The sequence below is a fragment of the Haemaphysalis longicornis genome, unplaced genomic scaffold (assembly GCF_048455015.1).
Source record: "Haemaphysalis longicornis isolate Haplotype H1 unplaced genomic scaffold, Haemaphysalis longicornis Haplotype H1 scaffold_8, whole genome shotgun sequence".
Classification (NCBI taxonomy): Eukaryota; Metazoa; Arthropoda; class Arachnida; order Ixodida; family Ixodidae; genus Haemaphysalis; species Haemaphysalis longicornis.
The window spans coordinates 121,876,871-121,901,909 of record NW_027526445.1 but is presented as its reverse complement, the minus strand read 5'-3'; the positions used below and the strand labels follow the sequence as shown (position 1 = coordinate 121,901,909).

The following is a 25,039-nucleotide window of genomic DNA, read 5'->3' as shown; positions in this document are numbered from 1 at the left end:
TGTTTGAAACAGTAAAATGCTATTCCAGTGATTTCAACGTGACTCCCAGGCTACCATGCATCTCGGTTATTTGTCGGGTGTGCTGAAGGTTTTGCGACGTACGTGGGACCCATGTGCCATTCTCTCTATGTATGGATTGTATTCATGGCATAGAACCATTCACAAATTGGCCCATGCTACAAACAACGGCGTGGATATGTGACCCACTAGGGCGCAACGTGAAAACTTGGAAGTGTTGGTAAGCATGTTGAACCCTAGCGTAAACGACATGACAAAGCAGCGCTTCGTGTGTCCTGTTGCTATCGTACTGCGTCTTGTCATTTGCGCTGAGGTTCAACATGAACCACTAAGAAGGGAGGGGTAGGGGGGGGGGGGGGGCTTTCTTTTTTCATTGTCCATGCCAAGGTCCTGTTCCACGAAGTGTGGCGTAAAAACATCGACTTCAACACGCTACCTACCAACAGCACGGCGGCCTGGAAGGTAGCTAGACGGACTCCCTATCTCCCTGAGGTTCAAGTACCCCGGTACTACAGGTCGCAAACAAATGGAGGGAGGACGGACTGCTTTCACATTTCTGCTGATACCCGTCCAATGCCATATGAGGCAGTTGCCTACCTCACCCTGGAGGGTGAAAACGGTACAAGATCGACAACTCTGGTAAGCAAACAAAGGGTTGCACCAGGCAAGGAAATTACACTGGCGAGACTGGAACTGATGGCATGCCCGCTCGCTGGTCGATTGTGTGGCTATATTTTGGAAGCCCTCAAGCAACAGCCATCAAACATCTACCTACGGACAGATTCAACAACAGCACTCTATTGGATTCATGAAGATGTTGGCCGCTGGAAGCAGTTCACACGCAACTGAGTCACCAAAATTCAACGCCTCGCGAACAAGTGCGTATGTAGACATTATCCGGGAAGAGAAAATCTAGCTCGCGACATCCCAGCCATGCAACTGGCCAAAAACGCACTGTAGCGGAGCAAAGCACTGTAGATTTGTCCCGCATGCATATTGGGAATGAGTGGTTCCGAAAGCGACATACGATGAAATCGAACTAGGGGAAAGGAAGAAAACAAGATCATTGCCAGCGGCAACATCGCCACCTACTGAGTCGGGCGTGATCGATCTGGAACACTACGGCAAAATCTTAAAGCTAATCAGAGTCACAGCTCGGGTTTTTCAGTTCATCGCTAGAACCAAACAACAAAGCAGCAAATTGGGACCCCTCATATCCGACGAGCTTAATCAAGCTGAACGATACTGGATATGTTGGGAGCAAAAAGAGATTCTCAAAAGAAGTCACGTGTGCCACCCACGGAACACGAATTACCCCCAACTCCGCTTTAAGAATGTTCACTGATGATTGACAGTGCTGGCATCTTAAGAGTTCAGGGAAGACCACAACATAGCCAACTTTGGTGTGGCTTAAAGCAAACAACTATAACAAAAGCGTAAATGGGCATTTGAAAAGGTTTATGATAGAAACCATTTTGTGAACCCGGTGTGTAAACACTACTCACGGGAATATGTCATGACTGCATGATTACATTACAATAACCATGTGCTTCATTAGTAAAGGTAATTTTTCGGATAGTGGTGCATGGAAGCTTTACCTAGCGCATATATGCGGCATACGTAAACAAGCAACAGCTGCAAGTGAAATGACCCCGAAGACTAGTCCCAAACGGAAACAGCATCTCGCATGAAAGCACAGCCTGGACACACACTGCAGTTGCTGCACAAAGCACACTTGCCACCACATCACGCGGCCACTAGAATAGGCGAACTAGCGGAGCACTCACGACGCTGGTTTGGGAACGCTGCAGTCCACCAGCGGCACTAAAGCACTGGGAACACCCTCACATTTCAAAACGCACAAACACCGCCACACATCGCTACCAACTGCGCAGATATACAGCGGGAAAGTTATGTAAAAGGTGCACCCCTCGGATGCGATGTGTTTCTTGCAGTATCGGAGCTAGCGGCGCCGCAGCTTCACAGACACACATTCAACTCCGGGAGAACTGCGACGCACCACACACGGCTGATCGCGAGAGCCGAACTTCGACACATCAAACAGATAACAGCACGGCGTACACACTTGATATGAAAAATTTGCACTGTACACAAGCGCTGACCGCCACTGCGCGTTGCTTTCACTCACAGTGACCATATTTTGAACGTTATCGATGATCCAAGCGTGGAGACAGACCTTGACAGCTCGGAGCGCACGAGAGCGGGGCCACGATGAATTTAGACTTATCAATCGTCTCGCGCTAGCCATGAGCGCGACGAGCGTATCTCTACACACTTGATAGAGAACGAAAACACGGCGCACCACTCTGCAGACGCTGGTACTGGTGCCTTTTCTGCTTCGGCTCCACACAAAGCGCGAACGTTTGAAATAGACGAACGATAAACGCGTATCGCAGTACCGACTCAGGACCGGGGTGGTCTGTCGTAACTTCTGCAAGTCGTTGTAGTTGTTGATATCACAATCAAGTTGTGCGACGTACACCGTCCCCGCAGCTCGCCGCCGCCATGTTGCCGAAGGCCGATGGGCGGAGCCAACTCCAGCCGGACGGCCCAGCCGGACGGCTCCAGCCGGACAATTCGCTCGCCGAGCGAATTCGACCTCGGCGTCCAACTTGGCCCGACAGGGCCCCCCCGACAGAGCACGACAGGCCCAGCCGGACCATGTTGTGCTCTGTCGGACTCAAAAGAAAACGGGCTTTACTCGCCCTCTCCTGCGGGCGCGCGCGTTGACGCCGAACGACGCTGACGCTCGCGCGACGCCGAAAATACGCTGCATGTGGTTGGGCCTTGTGCTGCTGAGCACGAGGTCGCGGGTTAGATTCCCGGTCGCGGGGGCCACTTTTAAATGCAGAGTATTTCTTTAACTCACAATGTCACCCGTCCGTTGGCGATCGGCGTCCGCAGCCAGCCAGCACGTGCGCCCTCCCCCCCCCCTCCCCCCTTCCCGCTCATCCTCGCTCTCAACAACAGGTGCGGGCGCGCATGCGCGTGCTCCGGCGCTGAAGGAGGCGTTGCAGCAGCAGGTGCTACGTCATCTCCCTCTACTGCGAGCGCTACGAATATGGAGAGTTTTAGCTAACCGTCTTCGACGGTCCGCTCCGGCATCGCCGGCACACTCAGCGCAACCGGAGCCAATGCCGTTCGCAGCCACGCGCGCCACGCATGCGCAATGGCGCTCCCGCTTGCTTTCGGAGCGGAGCGGACCGTGAAAAACGGTCAGCTAAAACTCTCTATCGGCGCGGCTCCGTCCATTCTACTCCTGCGCTCTGTTCTGCTTACTCTCGAGTTTGGTCGGCGTCGAAGTTCATAAGCGATGGAAGCAACACCTTCAACCAGTACCGCGACGCCAACCCCTATTCCCGGACGCCTTGACCGTCCACTTCAGCGACCACAAGGCGGTCGTCCTCCACGTGCACTGAAGCGACGACGACTAGCTACTACTACTACAACGATTCCAAGGCATTCCTCCCCCGAGTGCCCACGGAGAGGGACCCGACTAAATCCAGAGGCATTCCCCACCGTCAACGCGCGCAAGCAACACGCCTCCACGACTGCCCTCCCGAGGGGGATAATAAGAAAAGAAAAGAAAAGAAAGAAAAGAGTTATAATAAAGATCCAACCGATTGCCCCGCAGAGAGGGTGGGGTGCAAACGATGGCAATAAATAACACGTTACGTACCTACGTCTCTCGTCTCTCTCTCTCTCTCTCTCTCTCTCTCTCTCTCTCTCTCTCTCTCTCTCTCGTCTCGCAACCAAACTACCCAACCCCTACGACAACAACAACTGCAACTACCACCGCCAGCTACCACAACCTACGCCACGTGACCACCCCCAATGTTCTGCGTTTACTCGTGTCCCTAGCGCGGGGGCATGCGACGGAGGTTTTCTGATGGAGGCGAAAAGCAACAACGCCCGTGTGTACGAGATTTCGGCGCACGTTAAAGATCCCCAGGTGGTGAAAATTAATCCGGAGCCCTCCACCACTACGGCGCGCCTCATCGCCTGCTTACAAGTGGAAATTTGAGCGCAAAAATTCGACAAAGACACAGAAAGACCAGACAGGACTAGCGCTAGTCCCGTCTGGTCTTTCTGTGTCTTTGTCGCATTTTTGCGCTCAAATTTCCACTTGTAAAAATGAACCAACTAGCCCAAAAACAAGTTCTATTAACTCATCGCCTGCGTTGCGTCGGCGCGTTAAACCCTACAATCAATCAAAGGTGATTGGCTTCTAAGCTGCTACTCTGTGAACGCCTACTTCGGTGTTACTTCTGTGTTGCATTGGTGTTCATTGCGCCGAGAAGCAGCGCCGTTTCACACATCATGGTGTTTTGCAACGTCATTTTTTGTGGAAAAGGCCCCTTGCTCATAGCTGCATACATGTGTTCACGAAATTCAATACATGTGAGCGTAGTTGTCAACAGCCACCGTTATCAAGAGCCTCCGTTATCGCGGGTGAAGGCACCTTCGCCTACAAAAGAAGGCATCTTCAGCAGTGTCGTGATAACAAAATAGGCGAAAAAAATAGCGGTTCGTTTAAGTGGCCAAGACCACAAGATGTCGGTGGGGGATCTGATACCCGTGGCCGATAAGATCATAACTCAAAAAGGAACGGGGATACCGATACGCCCGTTATGGTTATCTTTTTGTTCGCCTTATCGTATCGCTTGGCTCTATAAGCGGCCCAGCAACAATTCTGATAAGCGTTTTCCCTCTATCCTTCGTACCTGGAAGCACTTGAACGGCCGGTCCGCACGCGCTCGCAGGCAGGGCGCGCGTCCAGGCCGGCCTAGGCCGCGCGAACGCTGCAGTTATCGCCAACAGAGAGCGGCACTGGGTGATTTGCTCGACGCAGGAGGTACGTCTTTCCGTTTCTGTGCTGATTTTGTTGCGATTTTTTCTAAGTGGCTCTTGATTATCGTTATTGCTGCAACAGAACGATTGATTGTTTGGTTTAACACGCCGAAGCTACACAGGCAATGAATCGCGCCGTAGTGGAGGGCTCCGGATTAATTTTGGTCACCTGGCGATCTTTAACGTGCGCAGATATCTCGAATACACTGGTGTTTACACATTTCACCTACATTAGAAAACCGGCCGTCGCGGCCGAGAATCGATCCTACGTCCTTGGGCTCAGGCAACATTAAGAAAAAATGGCCAAAACATCCAGAACATAGTTCGAGTGAGGTAACTCAGTCGCGTAAACAGTCCAGACAGAAAGAAGAAAATCTTTGGAGCAGGTTTCTAAGTTATCTGATTAGCGTAGAGCAGTAATACGTGACTTGACTAGTTTGTATCTTCTAATTTGAGCACTGAGGCCCTGTTCTAGATTTGGGGAATTCTCCGTGAAATTGCCATGTTATTTTTGTTGGAGACACGTAAGCAATCAGTGACGCCTGTGCGTATAGCTTTGAAGACATGCTGTGCAATTTTATGCTTACATTACAAATATTCCTACCAAATTATTCAACACACTAAGCAAAAGATAAAGAAACACCTACTAGGTATTCTAGTAATGAAGTAGATGTTGAAGCCACACAAAAAAAATCACCGCCACAAGCAGACCAAGGGACGTTGATACAAGTGCGAGCGAATGGCTTGTGTTGAACTAAAGAACATCACGCAATATTTTTTACGTTCCTATTTATTTCAATCGCTTTTAGTACCATAATTGAGCTCTGTGTTTTAATGTTAACTCAGGAGCTGTTTGTTGCATTATCACCGCCTTGGCCGTCACTGCCGCCACGCTATCGTCTGCTGCTATGTCACAAATTTTACAAATTTATGGCGGTTTACAAAAAAAAAAAAAAAAAAAAAAGAGAACGGCCGCGACTAACGGTTGTATGATGCGGGGAGGAAAGCAAAGCGCCCCGCCTGATAACAACTGAGCATGCTGATACCGCGGTTTTATTCATTCGTCAAGCTCGAACGGTTTGGATAAAGCAGTCAGTTTTTTCTATTTTTTTCTTGTTTTCGGCCGTTTGACCCACTGGCTTACAAGGAGAAGGGTGAACAAGTGCGATGTGTTTTGTTCTTTAGAACGGAGGTGCACGTACTGACCCTTTGCTTTGCTATCGCACGAAACAATAACTGCTAATTTGATCGCCGTTCGTAAAAACAAAATACGCGACGGTATTTTTATTCTCCGTTATCACTAACTTGGGGGCAGCCAGAATTCTTATTTTTTAATAGCACACAGTTTTAAAGCGGGCCTACTGTGAAACTGGACCTGTTGCAAATTCACGGGGATTTCATGGCGCCGAAAGTCCGTGAATTTTTTGGCCCTATTCCGGGCGACGGCAACCTCCATGTGCAAGCAGTTACGAAAAACTACGCGACTTTTACGCAAGCTAAAGTTGTCATTGCGCGACGATCACGTTCCCTCCAACTGTTTAAAATACGTCACATCTCCTCAGTCAACTACAAAGACGGCGTGGCCTACAAGCAGTATTCTTGTTGAATTGCAAATACAGTCCTATATTGTTATGATAGTCGCATTTCCTTTAGTTTTTCAACACCGGACATGTATTATGCACCTTCAGTGGCGAGAAAAAAAGTTCACTTTATACCTGGGGCCGATAAGCGTCATGAAACATCAAAATGTCGAAAGAACGCACAGCCGTTTTGTCATCGAGAAACACGTGACAAGACAAGCCAGTCAGACAAAGCTTCTGGAAAATTCACTGAGAAATCATGAAGCCGACAATGGGACACCTGAATTTTAATGAAGGTTGAAAAAGACATGCAGGGTTCATATGAGTTCCAGCCTAGTAAAATATCGGCTCAACACGTCAGGGTTATGTATATAGCTGGTCGAGAAATTCCTACTCGCTTACTGAAGCCGAAGGGCGCACTGCAAGCGTAATGAACATGAAATGTAGTGCACTCGCACCGGTATCTGTACAGTGCAGGGTACGCATAAGCTTTTTCCGCCACACTGCTGCTTGATGGCCTAAAAAAGTTTAGTGTCGTTGAAGGTAATCGGTTGAACCATTTGGCATTGCAGTCTTCATGGAGCTAGATGGGCACAGTCAAAGTGTCCTTGCGTTTTGTCTTTCCAGCGTCCCTGTCCCTTTTTGCGCTCAACTCAACATGGTAGTGTCGAAGGGGCTCACCTATAGTGATGCCATATGTGATTCCGCATATAATTAAGCAATGATTAAATACGCAAACCTTGTGAGATCTGCGTGGGGAGCTGACTACAGCGGTGTTTGCAGAAATGGCAATGCAACAGAAAACATATTAACGACACGATTTTGTCGTTGCAGCTACCGCAATGGCCGAGAACAGTCCCTGTGCGCCGGAATGGTTGGAAAACTTTGTGCGCCAGATCTGTGAAGTCCTCCCCGACATTACGCCCCATATGTTGACGACGCTCCTTGAATACCTCGTGTCAGCGGGGGCGCGCTCGGAAGCCGACATCGCGAAGATGAACCCGCGTCGACTAGCCGACGTCATTGGTCGCGAGGATGCGCGACTACACACAGAACACAAATAAGCCGGAATGGGAGTAAATCGCTTGTGTCATAACTCAGTACCAATTCGGAGTTTTCAAAACTCCTTCCAATGGGAGTTTCGCCTTACTCCCATTATTTCGGCAGTTTTTTCAGTAGCATATGGGAGTTTCATTTTACTGCCACTACAATGGGAGTTTCCAGGGGTACCATTGGGAGTGTATTGTTTCCTCCAACAGGGAGTTTTCAGGGGGCGCATTGGGAGCAGTGTTGACCTGCATTCGAGGTTTTTTTTTGTGTGTGTTTTTGTGCGCTTCATATATATATGCGCTGCAGTGGACTTTATTATTGCATTTGGGAGTTCTTAATAAGGGCACAGGCCGCATTTTTATTTTTCATTGGGGATCACGTAATTTCTAGTCTTTTTCCGCTTCAAACGTTGAATGGCCAAACGTGAAAAGTTTGTTTTCTGCACAGTCAATTTATTGCATAAAAATTACATGAATACGATATACGTGTGAACACGTTGATCAGACAACAAAAACACTGAATCAACAAAACACCTACATCGAGAACACAAGGCATCTTGGTAAGAACTTTATTACTACAACACTCCTCAACGAAAAAAATTTAAGCCATTTGCAAACAATGAGGTCAGCATGTCGTCGGTGCGCTGTTTGCTTGCACCTGCCTCCCAAACGCTGACGTTGCCGCACCCCCTGGCACGTTCTTCTGGAAGCCACAGCAGCACATTCATTAGAGGGATAGCAAAACGCTTTAAATCTGCGGTAACAAATACATAAGCATATTGGGCATCTGACCTGAAAAAAAAAAAAAGAAACGGCACTGTAAAGACGCTGAACTTGTCACTCTTGTGTCCAACTTTCCGTAATGTCTGAATGTTTGTTTAAAGCTACGCAAAATTTCACTTCTGTCCGAGACACCTGCGCTCACTAGTTCGTCAAAACGAAGTGTTCTGCTGTTCAAAAAGGTGCGCGACCCTTGTGGCGACCAACTTCTCAAAATGCTTCCTTTCCCTCTTTTCCTTGCGTGTAGTGTTCTGGGAACGAGCTTCAGGTTTTACCCCCCGCACTGCCCCTCTCTCCCCTCACCGAAAGTTAAGGAAAAATTTCGGTCGGTGTGACACCTGCGCGTGCCCCCCTTCAAAAAAAAAAAATAATAATAAAATAAGCAGTCGTCTGTCGACTCTACAGAATGCTCCCTCGAATGGCGTTTGATGGTTATAGTTACACGCGCCTAGCGTACGGAGAGCTCCCACGGGGCCCCGACCTTCTCCCTTTCCAGTGAAAGCAATTAATCGCAGGCGGCACGCGGCAGTCACCCTCCTCGTAGCAGGCGCGGCTGGCACCACACCTACTTCTCAAGAAAAGCGGTCACCTCGCTTCCAGTAAGCCACAGACATAGCCTAACAAAACACCTAACAGCCGTCCAGAGTTCGGACAGTTTTCATTCTGCTTGCGAGTGTGAATGAGTGAGTGTTCTGCTCGAGACCCGCGCAAATACGCATTGCTTTCACACCGTTCGGCCTCCCCAACGACGTTCCGGGCATGGTGCCGTCTTTCACGCACAACGCTCACCTCCAGTGGTGGGGAATCGCCCGTGTAGTGGCGCGGGAAACACGTTGAGTTTATTTGAGGCTAGAAGGGGCACAAGTCTCCCAAAATGTTGCGTACAATAAAAAACGTGAAAATCTTACCTTCAACCACATCGCAGAGGCACAACCACGTTGTTTTTAACGAGCCACTCTCAGCGATCACTTCATTTAGGCCTCGCGTCGGCTCGCTGGCGCATTCCGTCGGCTCGAAGGTCGGTGACACGGAGGCGACGTTGCAGTCCGTCGCACGTCAGTCCAGGCTGGTTCCACAATGTTCGCAACGAGCTTCGGTTGTTGGGAAGCACTTCACATCCGTTCGTCCGGCCGCAAGTTCACACTGGCAATAAATTTTCGGGGACGCTGGAGCTCACACGACACACGACACCAACTGGCAGCCATTTTGTAAGGACGCGTAGAGGAGGAAGGGGTGAAGGAGGAGGAGAAGGAAATGGAGGTGGCGTGGGAGTTTTTAATACTCCCATTAGGACAAACGCAGTAATCACAGCCAGATACTGCGTTTTGTGAAGAGGTACAACCGTGGTAAATGCGCTTATTTACGACGGCTTGTGGCCCCCGGTGTAAACTGGCAGTTTTTCCACCATCATACTACCACACGTGGGAGCAGGCCGCCTGTCGTGAGGAGTTTAAAAGACGTATTCCAGCCAAGAAACTCCCATTCAGGCTAACTTGTGTTTTGTGTGTACTGCTGCTACACTTTAAAATGCGAAGTAAGTGTTACAGAATTTGGGCCCTCCTGAAGTCCATCTTTCCGTGTGTTTCCCACCTTGTCCACACTCTAAAAAAATGTGGCATTCACTAACAGAACACTGACAAATTACGTGTCCCAGTATACACTAGTGGCTTAGCAAAGGCAGGTAGTAAATGCAGCACTAGGGGGGGTTACTAACTGAGGCAGGCAGTAAGCACCACTGCCTTCACTACTAAAGTCCTTGCGATAACACCCTTTTCGGCTACATGCGTTTACTAATTGGCCATGCATAACCTAGTCCTAAGAACGACATAAATCTAGTGTATACTACCTCCTACACAGAAAACTAAAGTAATGATCAATAATTTTGGGAAAGTACAGCGGTTTGAGAAAGGTGGCGACGCAGTGGAAGTGGAGCGAATATATTTACTGAGGCCAAGTTCTGACCCCGTGTCCAAACCATGGGGCGTAGATAATTAGAAGGATAAGAATGGGGTGGAGTGCTTTCGTAAGGTATTCTCAGATAATGAATTGCAGCCTACCATTGTTCGTGAAGAAGAAAGTGTATGACAGCTGCATCTTACCGGTTCTCACCTACGGGGCAGAAACTTGAAGGCTCTCTAAGAGGGTTCTACTTAAATTAAGGGCGACCCAGCGAGCAATGGAACGGAAGATGGCAGGAGTAACATTAAGGGACAAGAAGAGAGCGGAGTGGGTCAGGGAACAAACGCGTGTTAAGGGCATATTAGTAAAGATTAAGAAGAAATGGACGTGGGCAGGTCATGTAATACGAACGCAAGATAACCGTTCGTCATTAAGGGTAACAGAGCGGATCCCTATAGAAGGCAAGTGTGGCAGGGGACGGCAGAAAGTTAGATGGGCAGATGCGATTAGGAAGCTTGCGGGAATAAATTGGTCGCAGTTAGCGCAGGACCGGGATAATTGGAGATTAATGGAAGATGCCTTTGCCTTGCAGTGGACGTAGACAGGCTGGTGATGATGACTTCCTACACCCAGTTAATTTCCTAACAATGCAGTTGCTAGTGGCAGAGCCTACGAGCCGTACGTACGAGAGGTCCGTACGTACGAGAAGGCCTTACGAACCTACGAGAGGTTCGTAAGGCCGTTACTACCCGTTTACGCCCAGTTTTATTGAAAGCGGGCCGTCATGTCCCAAGTAGAAACGTTGCACTTGTCCTCTGCTAGGCTCATGAACAGGCTCAAAAGTTTTGATTGATTGATTACGAGGTTTAACGTGAAGAGGTGTACCGTAGTGGAGGGCTCCAGATTAATTTTGGCCACCTGGGGATCTTTAACGTGCACCGAAATATCGAACACACGGGCCGCCGCTGACGCGAAACGAAGTCTGAAAAGTTTTGTGGCTGCAAGAAAAGTGCGATATTTATTATGAAAAGATATTTAAAGTTGCTTTATCAAAATAATTGGGAAGCTCCGAGAGACTTATGTGTCAGGAATTATTAAGAAGTGTTATGCAAAATGAACCAGAAAGAGAAATGTCACCTTTTTTTGTTGATTTTGGCTTCAAACGCGAAAAAAAGCCGTATGGCTAGCCAAGCCAAGTAGCAGAGGCACGGTGCTAGCTGGTATGGCGGTGGCCACGACGACACGCGATTGCAGTGACAGTTCTATTTCTAGTATACATTAGTATGAAACTCTAGGAATTAGGAAAGACATCGTCTCGTACCCCACGCGTGGTACAAAACACGCCTCTCTCGCGGTGGGTACTGCCCCATGTGACGTTATAGTTAAGTCATAATAATAATAATTGCAGTTACTTTGCGTAGTGTTGTACGAAATATACATTTTTATTTGCAACACAAATTAACCCGCTATTCATCTGCATTTTTGTTCTTGCGGGAGCAGCCGGCGCTGCTGCTGCTGCTGCAGCCGTATGTCGTGTATCTTAAAGTGGGACGAAGCCTTGATTTTCTCAGTCCGACAACGTAGATAAGCCGGAGTTCATAATGGGCCTCCTCGATTTACCAGTCCTGGACGGTCCGCAGGCCGTCCAAGGTTTGCCCTCGGACCGGAAGCCTCATAGGAATACACGGCAAAATCGACCGCCGGATGGCGTCTCGGGCAGTCCTCGGACGATCCAGGACTGATAATCGAGGACGCCCAATGTTAGAAGCACTACCTAAAAACGTGAGAACTCTGCTTGTGTTTAAGTATCGCGTGGGGACCAAGCCAGCCTTTCCAGAGGGTAGCAAAATAACCGCTCTCGAGTAATGTTGACCTGTGGCCGCTTGATGTGCGCCGATGGTACCTGCGTACAATTTAAGCGTACGCTAGACGACACTGCACAGCCGACTGGCTCCGTTCGAACAACCTGCGTTTCACGCAAGAAAATACACAGTCCGAGCGTAATTCTGTGAAATGTCCGATGCATGGCATCGTGGCGGCACCTGCTATCAACCGTTTGCACCACGGCAAGTTGAGAATGCTTACATGGGTGGCCTGAATTTGCGGTGTGTGTTCTAGAAATGAAGACACCTCAGCAGCGCCAAAAGGTAGACGGAATGTACAGTACTCAGGACGAAAGCTAGACGCGGCAACTGTTTTTTACTGGGAACAAGGGCGCATTACAATTACAAACAACTGCACCAAAAATAACTACGAAATGTAATCTCGGGCGTCCCCACACATGTACCGCGTACGACCCACTACAGTAGATGTTCCCTTCAGGAATATTAGCAACGAAGACGATAGAAAATTGGGCAGTTATTTTAGAGAGAACGAAATTGTAGTTTAAAATTTGTTTGACACCCAGGATACGTTTTGTGAGTAGAAACGTCTTGTGAGTATGCCCCACAAGCGTCATAAATGCATGATATTCAGCGCTTGAAAAGACTTTCTAGAAGCAACTATTGACGCTGTTGTTGACAGCCATGCCACTACAATAAAATGCGGCTAAAATACACCTGCGACACAACAGATGCTGGAAGAGTCAGACCAGTCTCTTATGTGCCGTTTCCCAGAACGTGGCAGGGTAGTTTCTGTCATGCATTCAGCTCTTCACGTTGGCACATACATGATTCTACTACAAATTAGGACCTGGGTCCTTAAAAAGGTATGCTGGCATAACTTTCACCTCTCGCTGTATATCCTGCGGTGTATGCTATGTTGGCCAGTATTTACTCAGTCCCTTCATGCAAAGGAACTTCAGGACACCCAGACAATAGGGTCTGAGAAGAAGCTGTATAGGCGTTAACAGGAAGGGTAAACACTTGGCGGACCACCGGGTCTAATACACATACATGCACTCCAGCATATGAAAACCCATGGGTTCTGCGCGGGCTCAATAGTAAACGTCAAAGAGAATCTTAAGATGTGCCTGGGGCGTGAAAGCATCTACGGATTGTTTGTCCATGGGTATAAGAAGCAAGCACGCTGCAGATGTAATTGATAGGCAAACGTCAAGGTGGTCATGGGGCGAGTTTAACAAAAAGAAATAGTGAAAAATATCCCAATTTCAAAATACATTGATGTAATGTGGGCAGGAGTGCCGTGATATCGACATTAACTATAAACAGTTATTAGTATGTTAACTGTACGTTAACACTCAAGTGATATGATCAAATGGAACTGGAGGCCCTATTGCAATCGCCCAGTTATGTTTCTTTGCGGTGGATTAGGTAGGTGGCCCAAGGTGGCTTTGGTGTCAGAAAAAAAGAAAACTTTTCTTGGCTCCTCTGCAGCGCTTTGTAGTCAAGCGAAAAGATCGCTTGGTGGTTTAGCTTTCCTGCAGGACTTTAACGTAGTGCAAGAAGGTATCATTTCCTTGTTCCTTTTTTAAAATGCAGAGCATTTCAGTAACTCACGATGTCACCCGCGTTGACGTCCGTAGTCCGCACCGTCGTTCTCCCTACTATATAAAAAATACTATCCGGCGCCCGGTTTCGATCCCTCGACCCTGCGGGCGGAACGCAATGTACATGGTGCTCTACCCACTGCGCCACAAAGCCGACACAGAATGGGACGCTACGAACGTGCCTTATATCGCTGACTCATTCAAATTACTGCTGACGAGCGCTCTCTCGTCAGCAGTTGCCACAAGTGCAACAACATTAACGTAACGCAAACTACTTAACGTCGTGCGCCCCCGGAAATGCTCTGCATTTGATCGTGCCCCTCGCGAGGGGGATGTTTCACTGCGTCTTCTCTCGGTCGCGGGCCCGGGGCGCCATCTGGCGGAGGCGCGGCACAACTCGTAGCACTTTGAAAAGATGCGGCGCCAGCCAGCTGTGTGTGTGCGTGCCGCACTTGTACAAATGGCGAGTGCATTGGCTGTCCACAGAGCAAAGCATTCGTGCAAGTAAGCCGTTGCAGTCTTTTGTTGTTTCAATGCTGTGTATCTTTGAGAAAAACCCTCGCATTTTGTTTGGAAAGGGAGGCACACACCACAGACTGTGCAGAGAAAGTAAAGGTACTCACTAACTTTTTGCATAGCCACGGAAGTTTTGCAGATCACTTGTCATTGATAAACACCTTGTTTGCTTTCTGGCTGAAGGTGTGAAGTAGGATAGTTGTTACTCTTTGGAAGAAAAAAAAACATAGCGCTAATAAACGTACTAAGTACAAGGAGAGGTGCCGGGATGGACACAGTGTCCATGTGCTGGTAGCTTTCGGTCCGGTTTCTTTCCAATGTTTTAAATGCAGAGCATTTCTGTAACTCACGATGTCACCCGCGTTGACGTCCGTAGTCGGCACCGTCGTTCTCCCTACTATATAAAAAAAGTTAGTGAGTACCTTTACTTTCTCTGCACAGTCTGTGGTGTGTGCCTCCCTTTCCAAACAAAATGCCAGGGTTTTTCTCAAAGATACACAGCATTAAAACAACAAAAGACTGCAACGGCTTACTTGCACGAATGCTTTGCTCTGTGGACAGCCAATGCACTCGCCATTTGTACATGTGCGGCACGCACACACACAGCTGGCTGGCGCCCCATCTTTTCAAAGTGCTACGAGTTGTGTCGCGCCTTCCACAGATGGCGCCACGGGTCCCGCGACCGAGAGAAGGCGCAGTGCAACATCCCCCTCGCGAGGGGCACGATCAAATGCAGAACATTTCTGGGGGCACACGACGTTAAGTAGTTTGCGTTACGTTAATGTTGTTGCACTTGTGGCAACTGCTGACGAGAGAGCGCTCGTCAGCAGTTGCCACAACGAGAGAGTGCTCGTCAGCAGTAATTTGAATGAGTCAATGATATAAGGCGCGTTCGTAGCGTCCCATTCTCTGTCGGCTTTGTGGCGCAGTGGGTAGAGCACCATGTACATTGCGTTCCGCCCGCAGGGTCGAGGGATTGAAACCGGGCGCCGGATAGTATTTTTTTTATATAGTAGGGACAACGACGGTGCGGACTACGGACGTCAACGCGGGTGACATCGTGAGTTACTGAAATGCTCTGCATTTAAAACATTGGAAAGAAACCGGACCGAAAGCTACCAGCACATGCACACAGTGTCCATCCCGGCACCTTTCCTTGTACTTAGTACGTTTATTAGCGCTGTGCTTTTTTTCTTCCAAAGAATAACAACTATCCTACTTCACACCTTCAGCCAGAAAGCAAACAAGGTGTTTATCAATGACAAGTGATCTGCAAAACTTCCGTGGCTATGCAAAAAGTTAGTGAGTACCTTTACTTTCTCTGCACAGTCTGTGGTGTGTGCCTCCCTTTCCAAACAAAATTCCAGGGTTTTTCTCAAAGATACACAGCATTAAAACAACAAAAGACTGCAACGGCTTACTTGCACGAATGCTTTGCTCTGTGGACAGCCAATGCACTCGCCATTTGTACAAGTGCGGCACGCACACACACAGCTGGCTGGCGCCGCATCTTTTCAAAGTGCTACGAGTTGTGCCGCGCCTCCGCCAGATGGCGCCACGGGTCCCGCGACCGAGAGAAGACGCAGTGAAACATCCCCCTCGCGAGGGGCACGATCAAATGCAGAGCATTTCCGGGGGCGCACGACGTTAAGTAGTTTGCGTTACGTTAATGTTGTTGCACTTGTGGCAACTGCTTACGAGAGAGCGCTCGTCAGCAGTAATTTGAATGAGTCATCGATATAAGGCGCGTTCGTAGCGTCGGATTCTGTGTCGGCTTTGTGGTGCAGTGGGTAGAGCACCATGTACATTGCGTTCCGCCCGCAGGGTCGAGGGATCGAAACCGGGCGCCGGATAGTATTTTTTTTATATAGTAGAGAGAACGACGGTGCGGACTACGGAGGCCAACGCGGGTGACATCGTGAGTTACTGAAATGCTCTGCATTTAAAAAAAATACTGGACTTTTTTTTTTGGCAGAGCAGAGCTGGACATTTTTTTTGCTTTCCTTGTTTAATCGCCTCGGTTATGTGACCACCATATGAGAGTTTGTAATTTTAAGAGTGTCTGGTAAACTTTTAGTCTTATCTATTTCGAAATCAAATCACTGCGCCGTTAACGCGTCGAAAGGCATTGTTTAGTTGACATGCCAACCCCATGATTTTATGTAAGCCTTCTACTACCCCCTGCCCCGCAACTTTGAACTGTCTTTTGCGATATGTTTTTAGAATGTTATCTCTGTGAGAGGCGACGCCGAGGTAAGGAACACATCATAATATTATTAGTTATTACTAGTATTATCATTAATGCTTTTTATTAGCTTCGGTGCGGTCACAGAGCTGGTTTGTCCAAGTTAGTTGACGAGCGAGACTGACCGCCATTTGAAGTTAATTAACTGAAGCGCCTAAAAACGAAAGTGGCACAACGCTATGAATCCGGTTGCATGTTTGATATCGTTCTTACTGTTGAGCTGCATGTTTTCCAAACAAATTTGCGCTACATGACCTGCAAACATACACCCCCCCCCCCCCCCCGTCAGCCCTTCTTGAAGATGCAATTTCTTATGGCAGTATAAAATGTTCTGGACACTAAATGCATTCTTTACATCCTTCAAGGTGGTATTTTTTGCGGATGACATATTTTTTCTCTGTTTTCCGTTGAATGGGCAAGTAAGAATTATTTGTCCATGAAGAATGTTGGTGCCGCTATAGCAAAGGCCTGACTGATTTATCACGCATTCGGCTCTAAAAAAGCCGTGGTTCACTCATATTTTTCCTGTTTTCTTTTCTTTTTACTCCACGTTCCGACAAAATTACCCGGTTGGGAGACACCGAAGTACAGGAAGTCAGCAGCACAAAGCTACGATTACGCTGGACGCAAAGGAGGCTGAAGGGTATTCGTGCCAAGCTGCTGATCGTAATTGCGAAATCGGTCAGTCGTCTCAGGTGTACCTACAATAAACAAATTTCAAAATTGCAATCTGGGTGCATACGTGTTGTTCCTTGCCGTCATTTGCTGGCTCCATTCACTGCAAGCCGCTTAACCTTTACGCAATCGAGCATATCGTTAGGCTAGAGCCTATTACAATTTCAGAAACCACAAAACAAAAGTTCCAGGCGTGAAAGTTAACGAATCCTCCCGCATCATATTACAATAGAATTCCCTCAATGTATTCACGGTTATTTATTTATTTATTTATTTATTTATTTATTTATTTATTTATTTGTTTATTTATTTATTTATTTTTATTTATTTATACATACTGTAGCCCCTATTGGGGCTATTGCAGGAGTGGACATATAAATGATCAGGTGATAACAAGCAGGAACAAAAACACGAGCGTATGGCACAAATTTGTGGTTCACAATACTACACAGGATACAGAATGAACAAAGGCAAGACCAAAGAAAGCAAGAGAACGTGGAAATCTCTACTTAACACGCATGTGATATTGCACTCAGAAACTGCTGTAAAGGGAGCCCGCGGGTATCGCCGGGTAGCAAGTTCCAGAGCTCAACAGTGAAAGGAAAAAAACTATACTTAAACAAATCAGTTTTGGGGTGAAATGGCGTAATATTTAGCGCATGTTGACTCCTGGTGTGAACAGAGGGTGGTGTGGCAAACTGCAGATACCTGTGAAGTGACGGCAAGCGCGGCGAATTAATCAGGCTGTACAGGAATTTTAAGTATTCTGAATGGCGCCGAGCAGATAAAGGAGTTAAACCCAGAGGTGCTAAGTTGGACGTAGGCGAGAAATCGCGGTCTCGGCAGATAAAACGGATGGCTTTTTTTGTATGGATTTTAATTTTGCAATGTCGGACGCTTTCTGTGGATTCCACACGACGGAACCGTATTCTAGTAATGGCCGTACTAAAGTTTTAAATGTCAAGACCTTGGTTTCTTTTGGCGCTACACGGAGAACGCGCTGTAAGTAACCTAATCTCTTCAGGGCATTATTATATGTGATATTAATGTGCTTGGACCAGGACATGTTATGAGTGAAATGAAGGCCGAAGTACTTATATTCCATTTTTCTTTCTAAATGACAACCATCGAATGAGTAGGGAAATAGATGAGCGGATGACCGAGTAGAAAATGTCATGCACACAGTTTTTTGCAAATTTACATTCATTTGCCAGGTTTGGCACCAAGTACAAAAACTGGAAAAGGAATTGTTCAGTTTTGCGTGATCCTCAGCAGAAGTAATTTTTTTATAAATCACGCAGTCATCGGCGTATAGCCTAATCTGAGACGTTATGTTACCGGATATGTCATTAATAAATAATAAGAAAAGAAGGGGTCCAAGTACGGAGCCCTGCGGAACACCTGAAGTTACATCAGCGGTAATGGATGCCGTTGAGTTAAAAAGTACATACATCGAGGGGTGCGAGAGAAAACTAGATACCCAATCTACGAGCAGCAGGTTTTTTAATATGTAGTTAAGTTTAAGTAAAAGTTTGGAATGGAGAGCTGTATCGAAAGCTTTCGATAAGTCAATAAAAATAGCATCTACCTGATAACCCGAGTCAATGGATTCAATAACATTATGACTAAATTCGGCAAGTTATGTGATTGTACTAAAACCGCGTCTAAAGCCGTGTTAAACTCGTTTAGAATATTATTAGCTTCCAGGAATTCTACTATGTGTTTGTATATGACGTGCTCTGATATTTTGCATGAGTGAGATGTCAAGGAAATGGGCCTGTAATTAGACGGCGAGGTTTTGCATACGGCTTTAAGAAAGGGGAGCACCTTAGCAAGTTTCCATGATAATGCAACTGCTGCTGTTGCTCGAGATTTTTTGTATACTATCATAAGGTAGCGGCTTGTGCATGAAGCATATCGTACTAAAAAGCTGTTGGGAATATTATCTGGGCCAAGGCTTTTTATAGTGTCTAAGTTAAGTATCAAATTTAGAATGCCTTCTTCAGATAAACATACGTCACCAATTGAGGGTGCAGGGTTGGCCAGTGAAAGGGTAGGTGTTTGCAAATTAGCGATGGTGAAAACAGATTTAAAATAAGAAATAAATGCATTGGCTATTGTGACAGGGTCGCTTGTGGAAACTCCATGAATGTCCATCGTATTTGGTTCCGTTGAACTCGGCAAGATGGAGCTCCAAAATTTTCTTGGATTTGTTACCATCAGGTTTTTCATTGTCACTTGGCAATAGAAATCTTTGGCGGCTTTAGCTTTGGCTCTTAGTTCCTCTTTAAGTTTATTGAACTCATTTAGTGACGGGGAGATCTGACGTCTAGTCGAACGATGTAACCTTTTTACGCGACGTGTCAGTTGTAACAACTCCCTCGTCATCCATGGAAATCGGACATTTTTTTTCTTAGTTTTTATCGGGATAAAGCGGGTGATGCAAGAATGCACAAGATTTTCAAAGAAAGAAACCAAATCGTTAACGTCGCTAGATTTGCTAAGCTGTTCGAAATTTTCAAATGAATCCTCTAGAAATGTCAGGATACTGACGTCATCTGCGCGGTTAAACACGGGTACACGACATAAGAGTGAGACGAAAACGGCTTTATGATCGGAAATCCCTTCAGTGACAAGGCAGTTAAACGTGCTTTCTAAGAATGTTGGGCTAACGAAGACTAAATCGAGAACTGCAGACTCTCTTGTAAATTCTCGAACAATAGTTAGCATACACTAGTAACGCATTTTTAGTAACCCTCCTCTTGAATATACCCTTTATTTTTACTTACTTTGTGTTGAATAAAGCACCATCGAATCGAATCGAATCGAAAATATTAAACGGTATTTTCTGGGCATTCAAAATGCATTACTAGCCCATTTTGTACGTATATAAAAGTGTCTTTTGTGTGCATTTTCAATGAATTTAAAATACATTGAATATATATTTTCGCGGCACCCATAATGCATTTGGGCGACACATTTGGAATACACTTCTAATGTATTTAAAATGCATATGGAATGGGGACACAAAAATGCAAAATAAATACAAAGTTAATACCTGTATTAAAGGGACACTGAAGTGAATTTGTCAAGCTCCCGTTTTTGCTTGCACTGCGTAGACTGGCTCAAATTAGCACACTTTTCATCGTTTATCCGGTTGACAAATCGGTAATTATTTTACAAAGCGCGAAAGAAGAACAACTACCATGCGCGGTTTGCGGCGGCCGCACCAACTAAGGCTGTGACGTTGAGAGGAGGGGCGCCGTGATTGGACGATGCCCAAGGTTAGCAATCACACAAGTTTCGGTTTCGGTTTCGGTTCTGTAAAACATAACCAATGGCTTTGTTGGATGGGCATTCTCAATATCTCAGTAATCATCGTACCGCGCTTCTGCCATGTTGTCGGCTGTAAAATGCACAAGATAAGCCTCCCAGGACGGCTTGTAGTCGTAGCATTCACTAGCCGAGACCTACGCAGTGCATGAACGCCCTCCGCGTACCCGCAGACGCCCAAATGTCATGCGCTTTTCCCCCATACTTGGAGCTTGCCTCCCTCATGCCTGTATCGTAAAAAGCGTGTTCGCACCAGGCCAAGGGTCTGTTCATTCTGGCCTGTGCCCACTGCCTGCAAGCAGTCGGTGCTTATGGCAACAGCACGCCAACGAGAACTCGCTAGCGCGCCAGTGCCAGCCTGCGCGCGTTTTGTGAACTAGTTCGTGTAGCCATGAACGTTGCGGCCCCAAAAAAGGTGAACTCAATATAGAAAACATCGGCGGAAAACAAAAAAGTTAACTTACAAAAAAAAAAAAAAAAAGCACGTACCCGCGGGGATTCGAACTCGTGGCTCGCAAAACATTTACGGTGAATTCCTAGCGCCCCAGACTGCTGGGCTACGGAGCGGGACGCGGAAACCTTGCTAATATAGGGTATATATTGTACAACCGGTTTACACTTTTATTTAGTTTTGGCATTTCAAGCCGCTTAGGTGACTATTTGTTGTACTGCGATCGTGCAGTAAGCGTCGCCCGAGTTTCCACAGTAGCTCACGTCTAGCAATTGCATTTCGTAGACGGAAAAGCGTTCGCAGATGCGTAGTCGTGCTGCTGACCGCTGTGCTTGTTCGCCCAGCGCAAAAAAGTGCTTCCCGCGCCCTAGTTTTACGCTGTACGGTAAAAATATCAGTTGATTTTATTTGCTTAGTACCTATATTGACTTCGCTGACTCTTCTCCCGCCTTCAAGAGGCCTTATATTTTCCTACTGGCGTACCAGTCAGCGAAGCGTCGCATGTGCAGCGCTTGTGTGAAGCGACCTTGACTTCGAGCTAGATACAGTGTACAAATAAACCAAGTAAAGAAAGGCACATTCTTCCATTCACAAACGTGTCCTGGCTTCGTTTCAACTAAGCGAACGAATTGCGACCAAGCAATTTTTTTTTAACCTCCTTGATTGCGACGACCCGCCGGCGGCCGGCGGACGAAACGCTGGGCCGACTGACTCTGTCGGCCGGGGAGCCGTGCAGTAGCGCAGCCGTGGCGCAGCCAATTGCCAGCTCATCCCCTCCTGACGTCACACGAAAACGCCACAGAAAATGGGCGAGCGTAAAGAGAGGAGGACAGCGTTTTCGAATTAGTTTTTCTACTAAATAAAATCGCGTAAACGCGCCTAGAGTGGTCGAAACATGGCCTAGGGACTCCGGACTACAATTTGCGCTAGTAATCCCGCAATGTTTACATATCACTTCAGTGTCCCTTTAAATCCACTCAAAATACATTAAAAGTACGGCTTCTTTTCGCTAAGGGTAGACAAGGGGTAGAATATAGCATATGATTAAATGACTGGTAAATAATAGTGGCCGAGAAGAGAGCAGAGCGGGTGAGGGAACAAACGCGTTTTGAGGATCGACATATTAGTAGAAATTAAGAATAATAAATGAGCCGGGCATGTACTGCGAAGGAAAGATAACCGCTGGTCATTGAGGGTGACAGGGTGGATCCCTAGAGAAGGCAAGTGTGGCAGGGGGCGGCAGAATGTTAGATGGGCAGATGAAATCAGGAAGTTTGCGGGGGCATATTCGTCTCAGTTAGCACAGGGACGAGATAATTGGAGATCTATGGGAGAGGCCTTTGCCCTGCAGTGGGCGTAGACAGGCTGATAACGATGATGATGAAATAATAGTGGCATATCAGGTCTAAGCACCGCCTTCTTTTCTTTCAGAACTCATGAAGGCGCAGTCCCCTACTGTAGGCAACAGGTGAGTTACGAGTTAAAAAAAACTAAAAGCGATGTTTCGGCAGCCCCACGGCAGCCTTGTTCACGAAATGGCTAATGGAAATAGGATTGGCCTCAAGTGGGCTTTAGCACGTGACATAGACCGCGCGCATACATGGTGTGCAGGCTTCACCTGCTCCGATGAAGTGCGTGTGAAGTGGTCTGCATTATGAGCTACTCTACGTTTAACCTCGCGGCCAGGTGCGTCCCCTAACGCGAGGTTTTCCCCCGTCAGTTCTGCGTGCTCGGCGGGGGCATTTGATGTCGGTTTCTTAGTTTTCACATCGTAAGAGTGCTGCTTTAGCGCTTTTTCGAAGCGGCCCGTTTCGCCTGTGTAACAGAGTGCCAGCAAGAAGAAATGGGCTGACATTCTCTTTGTATCTTGCACAAGCGAGGCTCTACGCAGCTACGATGTGCACGTGGCCCACGCGCCATAGAAGCTTCTGTTGCACACGTTGACCCACGTAAAAGATAAGCTCCCGAAAGAAAGATTCCCCGGCGTAGTATACGAGGTTTCTTGTGCAAACTGCAACTTTGTGTACATAGGCAAAACAGGCTGCTTCGAAAAGAGCTTAGAGAAGCACTGTTACGACGTGGAAACCAAGAAAGCGACATCAAAGACCTCGCTGGACCCGCAGAACTTATGAGCTACGAGATATAGACTGGCGAAAGGCTCGCGTAAGCAGCAAACAGAAGAACCTGGCAGCCACGTTAAACTTGGAATCGCTCATAATTCAAGCTTAGAATCACTCAGACACACTTCATCGCAACAGTGAAACCCTGCACGCCATGTATGCGTGCTGTCTCGTCACGTGTTAAAGGTCACTTAAGGCCGGTCCTAGCTTCATTAGCCATTTTTAAAACAAGGCTGCAGGGGCGAAGACGAAACGCCCATCTTAGTTTTTAATGAAGGTAGCCTTGCCTACCTTAGTTTTAATGAAGATAGCCTTTCTTCTTGGGATTAAACGCGAAAATTTTTTCTGTGTGCATGTCTGTCTATCTGTCTGTCCCTCCATTCAGGCAGCCGGCTAAAAGTTACAATACTTGAACAAGAGGTTTATATACGCAGAACCCATTAAAACACCTGGAACAACTGGCATTTGTCATGCATGTTTCCATTATTTAGTGCAAAGAAAACGACGTCAGGCATATTTGAGGCAAAATATATGTACTTAACCAGCTGTTCCCCCGTTTTTCTAGGTAGGAATACATTTTCGGTTGCTTTCTGATATTGTAAGCAAAAAAAATGGCTTTGGAGTAATGAAAAAAAAAAAAAACGACGCGTTCAAAACGGCATAGAAAGGCTCGAGAACGTTGCGATGAAAGCGAGCACAAAAATTTCGACGACCTTCGCAATTGAGATGCGAATACTGAGGAAACAGCGGAACTGGCGGTCGTCGCTAGCTTTTTTTTGCTTTTCTTAGGTCTGCCGTTTTCTTTAGACAAATATGGCTAAAACGCGAGGCTTTCGCTATGCAAAATGAGTAAAATAAAAGCTCACAATCTACCGTCCTAAGTCCAAAATCCAAAACTGCGAAAAGGCCGTTTCAGCTCAGCCAAAGTTGAAAGGCAATGCTCTCGCTACCAGCTCAAAGCAAATGCTGCGAGCCTCGAATGCGAGGGTAGCTCAATCGGACATGTACGCCGGTTTCATAACGCGAGGGACCCGTGTTCGATTGCGACGAGTGGAAGCGTTTTGTCTTGAGGCCCGCACTCCCAACACCTGCTCGTGGCTCCTTGCCTCATCAAAACTTTCCCTCGCACTTCTTGGTGCAGCCATTGAGAATGAAAGACTAATTAGTTTATCTATTGCTTAGCATCCCCCCTATTCACTTTGTGGAGCGTAGTTTTCTGTTAACGATCTCGGCGAATAGAGCTCAAGCTTTAACAGCTCCGCAGTTAAAAGAACAGAACTCCCGCTCAGGCTGTTCCGTGCAGCCGAAGGAACAAAGGATACAGAAAAATATGCGCGCGGTCTCACGAGAAAGCTCGCGAGGAGTGAAACCGCGGGAAAATTGAATTGTATTGAGCAAATCTCCGTTGAATTCGCCACGAGAAGAGCGAGAGAGGAAAAGGAGGAGCGTGAGGGGTGGTAGCGCAGAGCGCAGAACGGGTGGTGAGGAAAAGGCGGAGACGACTATCGTCTTTCGATGACATTTGCAGCGAAGCAAGCAAATACGTCGCCAATTTGTGTTTTATTGATAGGTAGGTGCCTTCTAGCTTCTTCAGTGTGTCCTCTACACAAGAAGAGCATTTGTCAAACCTTGGACTTCAGCCCGCGACCGTATGGCCATCCTTCCCCTACTCGAATGGCAAGTTTGCACGTAATTGTCAGCAGATAATAGGTGCTTGCCATAAAAACGTCGTACTGACGCATCCTCGCACATGCAGTGCTTGGATCGCCATTTCAATCGCTCAATCGCTAGATTACCCCTTCATGACAACGTATACCAAATATTACACCTCTGCGTAAAGCAGGGGCTGCACAAACACGAAAAAAAGATTTCACTTTCTCTCCTGGCTCACCAACCATACCTTGCCGCCACACTGCCGCGCTTTGACGCAGTTCTTTCTGGCTCTGACGCGCCTCTATGACGCACGAGACACTGCCCAGTGCGGCGCAGCGAACGCGAACCACAGCGACAGCGCTCACCGTGGAACCGGAATCTGGTGGGCGGAGCATGCGCG

At 47.3% G+C, this 25,039-nt stretch overlaps 1 protein-coding gene across 3 annotated transcripts in view; it reads left to right on the top strand.

Moving 5' to 3' along the window:
• The window catches only part of LOC144149196 (uncharacterized), a 135,916-nt gene that overhangs the window by 11,562 nt on the left and 99,315 nt on the right, over positions 1-25,039 (top strand). The window contains exons 1-4 of one of the 3 annotated variants that reach the window (XM_077680727.1): positions 4,780-4,894; positions 7,305-7,517; positions 9,810-9,833; positions 22,298-22,334. In XM_077680727.1, coding sequence (XP_077536853.1) covers positions 7,313-7,517; positions 9,810-9,833; positions 22,298-22,334 — 266 coding nt within the window. In that variant the 5' untranslated portion in view covers positions 4,780-4,894; positions 7,305-7,312. Of the gene's footprint in view, positions 1-4,779; positions 4,895-7,304; positions 7,518-9,809; positions 9,834-22,297; positions 22,335-25,039 lie in introns of those variants that run through there. The other 2 variants (XM_077680726.1, XM_077680729.1) reach the window with 2 other exon arrangements.